The 11,898-nt window shown below is 27.2% G+C and overlaps 1 protein-coding gene across 5 annotated transcripts; it reads right to left on the minus strand.

The window, feature by feature from the left end:
• Positions 1-1,251: 1,251 nt before the first annotated feature.
• On the minus strand, positions 1,252-11,433 carry LOC107456253 (parafibromin). 5 transcript variants are annotated; one of them, XM_043042316.3, is made up of 7 exons: positions 11,167-11,427; positions 9,484-9,589; positions 9,343-9,381; positions 4,273-4,357; positions 3,366-3,396; positions 2,688-2,743; positions 1,252-1,857 (listed from the first exon to the last, which is right to left on the minus strand). In XM_043042316.3, the coding sequence occupies exons 1-7, from the start codon at positions 11,271-11,273 to the stop codon at positions 1,826-1,828; spliced, it is 456 nt and encodes a 151-aa protein (XP_042898250.2). In that variant the 5' UTR covers positions 11,274-11,427; the 3' UTR covers positions 1,252-1,825. The 5 variants fall into 5 exon arrangements, with proteins under 5 accessions (XP_042898250.2, XP_042898249.2, XP_042898251.2 ...); XM_043042315.3 differs by having other exon boundaries at positions 11,159-11,423; XM_043042317.3 differs by lacking the exon at positions 1,252-1,857 and adding an exon at positions 2,337-2,426 and having other exon boundaries at positions 11,159-11,424.
• Positions 11,434-11,898: the final 465 nt, after the last annotated feature.

Raw genomic sequence — 11,898 nt, forward strand, 5'->3', positions numbered from 1 at the left:
TGTTTTAAGGTTATCACTTAGCTATATAAGCTGCTTCTTTTCATTTTTTAACTCATTCCTAACTTTGATCAACTTCCGGTGCTTCATTCTAACAGAGTCCTTTATCATGTCTGCACATTGTATTTTCGCCGCACATCTCGATCTGAGTGTAAATTCACCCAGAGTATCAGAAATTATGCAGCGACCCGAAATTCTACATCAATCCGGAATTCCTTTCATTGACAACAGTTCAACGGCTGACACTAAAAGTCTGTCTCAATCTGAAAATTCATTCATCAATGAAGGTTCAACAGCTGACAATAAAAATTTGCATCAACCTGAAGCTGAAAGTTGTTCTGAAACTGAAAGTCTGCATCATCCCAAAACTCAAAATCAACCCGAATCTTTTAGACTCCATACAAATTATACTTTTGAAGCATGTAATAGTTTATCTCAAACTATTAAGTATAACGGGGAAAAGGTGATTGTAAATTTCTCATTTCAATCAACTAATCTGGACCTGAACTTTACGCTTTTACTTTAAATGTTTATGTATATGTTAAATTAATTTTTCAATGATTAATTTATTCAGTGTTTTTTCGTTATTTATTCATTCGTTTTAAATTTTTGTTGATGCATTCTTTTGTGTTGAAATTCTCACACTATATTAATCTTTACAATGACTATATTATTTTTTTGTTCCTTTACTTCGAAATTCTCAAGCTTAATTTATTTTTTAATGATTCATTTTATTAAATGTTTATTATTTTAATATTATCTCAAGGATTCATTTATTCAGTGTTTATTAATTTTTTGTAATACATTCATTTGTTAAAATTATGTTATTAATAAAATAACGTTATAAGCTATTTGCTGTAATTTTTGTTTTAAACAAATATTTAAAAAAAAAAAAACTAAAATATTAATTTTTTTAATGACAAATATTTGATATATTATATTTTTTAACTAAAAGCAAATATCTAAAATATTAAATTTTTTGATTAACATTTAAAAATATTGAATTTTTATTGACAAATATTTAAAATAATAGCAATATATTACGTCTAATTCTAATAATAAGAATTCAGTATAAACAGGAGTAATTGTGAGATCCTGAAAATTCCAAAATCTTGAAATTTTCTTACATAAAATCATTAGTGACGCATTTCAAAAAATTAATGTCTTTATAAATTTAAATCATTGATATATTCATAAAATGAAATTCTAAATAAATTATATACAGCATAATTTAAATGAATAATTATTTATAAGTTTACTTTTATCTTTTATCACATTTATTATTCTAACAAAAAATATTTACAAATGAAAGAGATGCCAAGTACAAAGTCTAGTTGTAATATTTTTAAATAAAATATAGAAGAATTATTTGTACATAAACGTGATCAATGGTTTCTTGTAACTTCTAGACCTTAGATTTCTGGATCAAGGTTATGGAAAAGTCTGGATTTTTTCTGGAGCAAAACCATCCTCAGTATAAAAAAAACAATATTAAGGATTTTTAATAATCCTTATCATAATGTGACAGATGATGCTAAAACATTTTGGGTAATATGCTACCCATACAAATGATTGAAGTTGGATAAACTGCAAGTGTTCATTCCATCATTCTGTGAACACACACTAATTTAAAGTTTATTCCAACATTTTTGAATTTCTAGATAAAATTTAATTGTGTATTATGAACCATATATATCAAGATTGCAGGATTTAAACCATCTGGTGTACATGCGTTAACGTTCTTTAAACACAAATAATCAACTTCCATATCATTATAATGCCTTTGCCTTCAAAGGACCCATTTTTATCAATGCCACTGGCCACTGCACTAGAATCTCCCTTTGGATATGTCAATAATTTCTAGAAAAAAAGAAATGTCTCATAAGCACATTGCTTGTTACCTCATTATTTTTAACACACATATAAAAAAATAAAACCCTTAAGAAAAAATATATATATAAAAACAAAGGTGAAAAAAGGATCAAAATATTCAGATACAAGAGCATCTAAAAAAGGTAAATTAAATTAATTTCCATGTCTAAAGTAGATTGAATATTGGAATTAAATGAGGTGATAACATAAAGTAACTCTTGAAAATCAGTATTCAGTCTATTCAGATAAACCTATCGATAACATATCTTTTCTTTGGACATTTTAAAAACTTTTGAAGAGCTTGAAATTTGTACTGTTTTTCTTCGCTTTTTATGTATTTTTAAAGCGAATGAAGATTTTAATCAGATATTAGTCACTTCCATGTTATTAAATAAAAAAATAATCAATAACGACAAACATTCTCCTAAATTTACTACAGTGCCGAAAATAAAATTTCAATTTTATGGATGAAATAAAAAGGAACAGTTAAACAAATCTTAGCTGGAATATCATCGGCAGTATTTAAAGGTTTTAGGTCTGATTCAGCTTTTAGTTGACTGTAAAAAAAAAAGTTAAAAATCAGATCAGAATATCAATGACGTACACGTTAATGCAAAATTAAAAAACAAATAGACAACATATTTAGCTTTAATGACATCAAAATCCACAGGTGCTAAAAATATAAATATTAAATTATTTGCAGGCAGAAAAAACTAAAAATTTTTTTTTTTATCTTTAAATTATTATTTTTTTAAATTTTCTATCGAAAAGGCATAGTAAAGATTGAAAAAATGTTTCCAAAAATTCATAAAACTTACTAGAAGAATTATTAGTTTCTTCAGATTTAATAAGGCCTAATTTAGCTCTGAGTTCACTGAAAAACACAAAATAAAATGTTAGTAAGAGTACATTATTGTAAAATGCAATGAATAATAATTTTATGATTAATTTTTTCAATTAAAAGAAAAAATATCTGTATTAAAAAATGATTATTTTATTGCAAAATTTAGGCATTATAAAATTCTTGGAATACAAAACAGAATATGTTTTTGTTATGTTTGTGAGCGGAAGAAAACTCTATGCACACGTTTTTTTTAAAGACATTTTCTTATAGAAAAATAATAAAATCAATATAAGGTGCATTTTGATGTAAAATTTAAAAGATGAATTTTTATTTCTTTTTATCATGCCAGTCCTTTATATTTTAGATGAATATAATTAAAGCTTCTGCTATAAATTGTTCAAAATATAATTGTTTTTTTTAACAATTATATTTTATAATATAATTATAAATTGTTTATGTTTTTTTTAAAGACATTTTCTTATAGAAAAATAATAAAATCAATATAAGGTGCATTTTGATGTAAAATTTAAAAGATGAATTTTTATTTCTTTTTATCATCCCAGTCCTTTATATTTTAGATGAATATAATTAAAGCTTCTGCTATAAATTGTTCAAAATATAATGAAATTATATCCAAATATGAAATACTCACTTTGTTTCAATTTCAGCTTCTTTATCATAAACTGTAATAAAAAATTAAAAATATGATATAATATTGTACTCAAGGTTAATTATTTAAAAATTTCAAATAAAAAAAAATAAAAAAATAATTTCTTGAAAAATTTACGACTGATGTCAAAAAACATGATGAAACAAAAAACAATGTTAAGGAAAAACACTTTGAAATTAATAAGATACATATAGTTTAAAAATCTAGAGAAAATCCTAACAAAATGTTATTTTGTATTTTTTTTCCATCTTGATTAAATAATTTAAATTTAATAAGCTTTTCTGCAAAATATAAAAATAGAATCAAAATTTTAAGGTTTAGATGATATTTTTCAGGCTTTAAAATTTCTTAGACATAGATTAGAAATAAATAATAATTGAAACTCAAAATTACTCAATAGGTTTTCAAAATTACAAATTAAACTATAATAAAAATTGAAATATATATAAATAAAATATTAATAAAACATTTATTAAAAAAAGTTCTTTATAAAGTTATAGTCCTGAATAATAGCCATTTTGAGTGAAAATAATAATTTTCTCTTGTTAATTATTTCTAAATGCCATTATATATTGAAATCTGAATTGAAATAAATTCCCTTACTAATTAGTTTTCTTTTTTATTTATTAAAAAATTAAAATTTAGCTTCTAATGAAAATTGGAATTAAAGTGTTCTAGAATTAAAAATATATATGTACATAACATATATTGAATTTCCAGCTAACACAAAAGTACCAAAAAGAAAATAATAAGTTTTCAAAGATAAAGATATGAAATATAGAAACGGAAGCAAACATACATTTTATAAATTATAATAATTTTTGGTAAGTAAAATATACAAACAAAGAAATGCTCGATATTTCAGAAAAATGTTTTGCTACTACTTTACCTATAGTAATGTCTTTAATGGGCCCATTTTTATCAATGCTACTGGACATGGTACTAGAATCTCCCTTTAGATATGCCAATAATTTCTAGAAAAAAATGTCTCATAAGCAGATTCTTTTTGCCTCATTATTTTTAACACATATATATATAAAAAAAAATGGTAAAGGAATAAAATATACAATGTCAGGGTTCCCACTCAATTCCAGAAATGAAATTTCCCTGACTTTTCCAGAAACATTTCAATAAAATTCCAGATCACATTTTAATTACATATGGCAACTATAATAAAAATAAACAACTTTTAATTATCCGAATATATATATATGAAAAATAACGAGTCTTCAAGTGACTAATAATATAAGAGTTGAGTAAAATATTTCTTAATGCTATCGGATACATAACTAATAAAGAGAATTTTCTTTAGTTTTTACAATTGTTAACTGAACAACATACAGCAGAAAGGGCATCAAGTCAAAATAAAGAATAATTTGAAAAGACAAACTCGAAAATTTAGTGTTTCATTGAAGAAACAGTCTTGTCTGTTACAAATACAAGCAAAATATTATTTAAAGTTTTTACTTACCAATTTCAAATTTCTCAGCTTTATACACACATAAATAACTTTTTAAATATGAAATGAAAACTGAAAACAAAGTAACACACAACAAAGTTTGAAAATATAATGAATTTGCACATTTAGATAATAGTTTTTATGGTATTCAGCTCTTTTACCCTTTTCTTCTTGCTTTCTTTATCTCGTCAAGTGCCATGTGGTACCTATCGTGTTCGAGAAATTTTCACATGCTGAAGCATATCTGGTGTTATATTGACTGATACTGGTCCCCAGAAGATTTTATGGCATCATATGTTGAACGAAGCAAAACGCGAATTGATTGAGATTTTTCACGCAAATTCTCAATCAACATATCTTTGCTGATTGAGAATCCGGACTCAGACGAAGCATTTCCAAGTGAAAGAGTCATCACAATTTTTATTACTTGGAACAAATCTTTAAAGTTGCCTTTTTTATCTAGGTAACTGGAAAAAAACAACATCCAAAGGTGCATCTTTGTTAAGAGTATGAAACAAAAGTAGTTTTCCACTCATTTGTAACAAAAAAATTGCTTCTTTGTACGATCAGCAGCCAGTACAGGTAAAATATTACTTTGATGTAAAAGTTGCTTCTGAATATAACAAAAGAGGATCTAAGCAAGACACAGCTTTAACTATAGCAAAATATACAGGTGACTTTTCAATAATTTTAGAAGTTAACACAAGAAGTTCACAAATTTTTTTTGCATTATTTAAAGAAATTTATTTTTTCTGCTTCAGACACCCCACTTTTAACTAGAAAGTTCCTCGTAGCAATATCAAGATCTAGCTCACTGCCTCTTTTGTGTGTAGTAACATTATCCGCTTCTAACTCTAGAAGTAGAAGAGGTGTTTCGGCTCTTCATAACACTTCTTGTTTAATAAATCTAGACATTAACTGTCTAAATATATCTGAGAAAGCACCAAATAAAAATGGTACCATTGGCACAGGTCTTTGGAATGACCTTAAAAAAAGATAGCAGCGACTGAAATGAAAAATGCTATCTTAGCTAAAATGAGCATCTGATAGCATCTTCAATATTTGCAACAGTTACAGTTTTGGGCACATTTTTTCTGCATTTTTCAAAATGTTTCAAAACATATGGAAAAACTTCTAATGCTCTTTCTGTCACAGAAACATTTTCAATCCATCTTATTTGACAAAATATTAATGGAAAAACATTTGAATTTGTCAAAGTTATGAAGTCTGCATATCTAGCTGGACTGTCTTAAAACAATTTGTACAGATTGAAATAAAATATTCAATTTCCAGTTAGAAAATTTTTTGCCTCTCTGAAATGCACCATGAATTATATGCAAGCTGCAAGTCGCTAGATTAAATAAAGAAAATCATTTTTCCTCTTTTAACTAATCAAAAAGATGTCTCCAAAACTTTATATTTACATTGGGTCTATTTATCGGAGTTTGCAACAAGTTTTGGAAATTTAATACGGCTGTACTGTCAGGAAATGCTTTTTATAAATCTTCAGCAGTATAATGGCCTAAAAAGGCAGGAGTTAAATACAGGGTATCTGGTACATTTCAGATTTCGAAATGCATGACTTTCCATGAATAATTCCAAGAACTTTTCATGACTTAACAAAGTTACTATTTTCTTTGATAATAACTCAACGATAAATTTAAAAAAGCATTATAATAACGTTAATTTAAATGATAGGTATAACCAAAACTTTTATACTCTGCATCTTCATATTTATAGATTTCAAATTTAAAAAATAGAGTAAAGCAAGATGCAAAATAACTGGGGCGAAAATGCAAAAGCAATTTTTTTTTCAGCAGAATTATATTCTAAAGATACTTCGTTCATCATAAAGATTTCGTTCACCCCAAAGAAAAGAAATACTAGTGATTTTTCTGTCCTCAATTTGCAATAAAAAATATTGCTAATGACTGGTTTGCTTCAGCTAGAATTTTAAATTGATAAAATAAATAAATAAAAAAAATTTGCAATCACAAGAGTTTAAAAGATAATTCGCTTTAAAATTGATGTTCTTTCTTTCATTTTTTGAAAGAACACCATAAAAAAATTTTATATTTTAATAAAATTAACTGTGAGTGGAGTTTTTGTTACAAATTCAGATATTCAGAACACCATGAAATTGGGGGGGGATTCCATTTTAAAAAATAATGACCAAAATCCATGATTTTTCATGACTTTCCAGGTGTGCGCATATCCTGTAAATACCTCACTTTTACCTAGTTAGAACTTTCAGGCCAATAGCGGATAATAATATCCATTTGGCCTCTTTGCGCAGCACTGTTAACCGCTTCATCAAAGCACAAAACAAAAGGCGAAGGTCCAATTAGGGTGCTAAGCCAAGTGAAACAATGTACGCCATTTTCTTACTTCCAAAGCTAATGCTTTTAGCTATAGCACTATCGGGGAACATAGCTTGAAATGATGGTCCAGCATCTGTAAAAGCATTGTATGACGAATACGTCATTACAACTTTAAAAATCCATAAAATTTCGGAAGTTAAAGATTCTTCCCTTGTAATGAATTCCATTATTTTTGATGTAGTTGGCAGCTCTTTTTCTGCATTATCACTTGCAGCAGCACTAGACTTTCTTTCTTTATCAAGTGCTATATTAGCATATATGTCCACAACAGAGGATAATTTTGAACTGTCCACTGCCTTTTAATGCTTATCACTTTTTCCGTGACTAGTAATAGCCAGTCTTCCCGTATTACTCAAATTGAAAGTTTTGTTGCAGAAACGACAATGTGCTTTAAATGGATCATTGCGAACCGCTTCAATCCAGTTTGACCATTCAGGATTTAAACGATCATCCGTCCATTCAGAATTAAACACAGTTTTCTTGCACACTTTTTCAAATAACATATAAGTAATACAGTAAAGAACCATTTATCTGGTATCCAGATAACCGGGAAAAATTTCGATTGGTTTTCCCGCCATTTTAAACTAGAACGATTATGAAAAAAAAGCGGAAATGAACTCATCCTTGAAGTTGATTAGAGGAAAATGTAAGGAAGGGAGAATTTTTTCCCCCGTTTACCCAGAGAAACCTCATTTCCTCCGTGACCTTGAAAGCAGGGAAGGGAGGAATGTTTTATTTTCTCCCTTAGGCCGCCAATGAAGCTGAAGGGTGTAGCATGCTGATTTCGTTTTCTGTTTAATTTACAAGGGGGGTGGGGAAAATGCATTGCATGCATATCAGTGAACAGAAGATGAAAGAGAAAAATATATTTATCAATTTGACATTGATTAATAAAAATAAAATCTTTTTCTTACGAATAAATTCAAGTGCGGTATCAATTGCAAGTTTTTTTTATTGATGTGGAATCACATCTGCTGTAATTAAATACCGTGTTTTTATCAACAAAAAAAAAATAAAAAAATAAAAGGAGAATAGTTTATTAATTTAAACATAGGATTATTTTATGAAGCAGATAGCAGTTTTGTTTTTCTGATTCCACTGCGTTTGATTTTTTTTCTTTTCACGATAAATTTCGCACTCAATAAATTAATTCTTTTTATTCATAAATTTTATCATTAGGTTTTTTTTTTAAATTCCGTTAATTTTGCCTTGTTCCGGGTTTCAATATTTATGCTAGTGCCCTTTTTAACTATCGTTTCGGTTCGATAGTTTTCAAGTGTTTTTATTTAAATTAATAAGTTTTCCTTTCATTTTATCGTTTCCCCCATATAATTAGGTATGAAATATATTGCGTTATTTAACCATTTGTTTTGTTTATATTAGTTCATTTAGGAATTGTAATTATTTTTTTAAAAAAAATACGAGAATTTTGCATTTTTTAATCTTGTTTTTCTTGTCTAAACTTGAATTTTTTTTAATTCTTTTAAATGTTATTTTTCTATCTTTTTTTTTTTTTAAAGTTAGGAGTACCTTTCTTTTTTCTCTTACTTTATGCATTATACTTTTTCCTTGTAATTTGGGTTCGATAAAACATCGATTAACGACACTTTTTGGTTGATCCAGAAAACCGGGAAATTCAGACATCCGGGATAGCGATGGTCCCGAGCATCCCGGATAATTGGTTCTCTACTGTAATTGGAAAAAAAAGTAACATAAAAATCCAGTAACAGAAAAACAAACAAAATATTATGTTGTACCATGTCTACTTTCGATCACACATGTCATTTTAATAACGTGAGAAGGGGAGACAAAGAAGAATGGAAAGGAGAAAATGCACTATACCCATTCATAAAAGATGTCATACGTAAAGTGTGACGAAACTTTAGGTGATGCACTTCAGCATGTACAAAAATCAGCCTATCAGATTGCAATCAATAATTTTCTAGGTTTGCCGTAGGATTTTCCCAGGTTAAAGCAAAAATTAGCGATTTTCCACGATTTATTTTGCTTATTTTAAATTCTCTGTCAATTCCAGGTTTTTCCTGTCCCGTGGGAACCCTGAATGTATACAATTAAACAACATATGTAAACAGAATTAGTAAAATAATTTAAAACTTACTTTACGATCTGGACGACGGACCGCAGGAATGTTTTCAGCCTAAATTGTAATGATAATGCATGATAATAATAATGTCTTATTAGAAAAATTTAAAAACAAAATTCTCAATTAATCTTTAAATATACTCAATTATATACTTACAGCAGCTTGTTCGACATATTTTGGATGAGACAAAGATGCATTTTTTATAAAATAAAGCAGGCACTCTAGTGTATAATATTTCTTTTGAGTTCCATCTTTCCCAGAACTAAAAATATGCATTATCTATTATAATTGATACAACAGAAAAATAAGCATCAATATGTAAAACGTAATCATGTATTTAAACACATTGCTGATATTTGAAGTCCAATATACAAACATTTATCTTTCATAATATACAACACTGTATATAAAGAAAAGATTGTTGTCCCATTCTTCAATCACATAATAAAAATCACAGTTCTAAATTCATTTATCAAAAAATCTGTAAATCTGGTTTTATATATTATGTTACAATAAAGATGTTTTAGTATAAATAGATATAATAGAACAAAGCTGTTCAAAAAGAAGTAAAACCTGATGATAAAGCAGCCCCAGAATGATCTGTAAATGACCATTAATCTGAAAACTACATAATTTAAGAAAGAAAATTAAATCAATAAATTCTGAGAAAACACTAAAAATATAAGATTAAATTACCACTTAGGAATTATGGAATTGCCTATTTAAAATACTGAAGAACTAGAGAAACTTTGAATCAAAATATTTTATGAAAGAAACTACATTCAAGGAATTCCTAAGAAAAAAAATAGTGATTCACTACACGTTTAAACTATGGGTCCCTAGAACCCAGGATTCAAATTGTCTGGTCCTTTTGCATTTAAAACGGAGGTCCCTATTTAAAATAATACAAATCTTAAATATCAAAGATACAGTTCAAGAAAAATTAATATATGACTTGCATCAATGAAAAATTGCAATGTTATTTCAATACTTAGAATTATTATTCTCTTTCTTCATTATAAAAACAGAGGAAAAAACTTATTGAGGTTTGGTTTAATTTTGCCACCTCCAATAACCAAGTGACAATTTAGCTATTTTTTTTATAAATATTTTTTGGAGATGAAGAATACATACAAAACTCACGCTTTGTGTCTTTTTAATTTTTTTTGCATTTTTGAAAAAACTGCTGAAATGTAAAAAAATTTAATAGTGAAAAGATAAATTTTAAATAGTAGCTATCCTTCTAAAAAAAATTACAGTAAACTTAAATTTAATTTATTAAAAAGTAAACATTGTGCTACACTTTTACTTAAAATTACTACAAAAACTTTTAATTTTTATTGCAAACAAACATTTTATAAAGATTCTAATTTGCTATATTTTGTCATAATTCTTAGGATAAATATACATCACTTTTAACAGAGCAATAAATTGACACCTTAAATTACCTTCAACTGTATCCTCACGCTTAATGAAATATATTTGTGAGAAGCTTTAAACACCTAATGGCTTAGGTTAAGAAATTATATTATAATTGTCAAAATAATAAGCAGAGAAAAAAACTAACATGTAATTAGAACTAGGTTTAAATCAGTTTTATACAATTTAACTTAATTGCTTCCAATAAGAGGTAAAGATATTACTTATTCAAGAAAATTAATATACACTTAAATTGTAGGGGATATATTTTTGTAATTGAGGTGCTGAAATTGTTGTACACATTGTAAAGAAAACGAATATTAACACTGAAGTCATGTTCCGAGATACCTCAAGATGACGATTTTATTATCAAAACTAAAACATATATAATTAATTTTTGAAGAAAACTTACCCACATACAAGATAATTGGTCTGTGTTGTTTTGGGCCATGAATTCGCTCCAAAAATAACTTGATTATTTCGTTCAATAATTGGCTTTTTAAAAAAATTGTACTCCCGAAGAACATTCAATGGATTACTCATAGTAAAATAATATATAGACCTTGTAAAAATATATAGACCTTGTCATACAAGAATATTCTGGTGGCCAAGACAATTTTAATATTTCAAATCGTGAATTCGCGGTCAATACTAAGTTGTCATCATCAACTGCCTATTTCTGCGCCTAAAAAAATATGAGTAGTGTTGTGCTTATAAAATGGGTCTCTATCTTTTAAGGAATTGGTAACTAATTTTGAACCATAGTTTCTACTACAGAATGGCAACAAGGAGATGATAACGTCGGATCAATGGGCTTTTCACACTGTGATTGGCTGTTGACTATCACTCATGGTTGCAAGAATTTGGGAAGTTATCGCGTTTATTGTGAATTAAAATAAAAATTTCAATAATTTTGTGCACGCCTGTCTGTGTTCTCGCGTAATCTCGTACTTGGTGTGATGAAACAATTGGTTCATTGATTGATTGTGTTTACATTTATTTCGTAAACGGCCACTGGAAAAGAGGAGATTTGTGCTTAAAAAAGAAATTAGGCGAAAATGTTTTCGAATTTTTCGATATTTATAAATGTAACAATAAAATTGAATGTTTTCTTTGCTATGTTTATTATTTGTTTTTAAATAAAATTATCTC

Source organism: Parasteatoda tepidariorum, chromosome 10 (genome assembly GCF_982258835.1).
Source record: "Parasteatoda tepidariorum strain Cologne lab strain chromosome 10, Ptep-v5.0, whole genome shotgun sequence".
Taxonomy (NCBI): domain Eukaryota; kingdom Metazoa; phylum Arthropoda; class Arachnida; order Araneae; family Theridiidae; genus Parasteatoda; species Parasteatoda tepidariorum.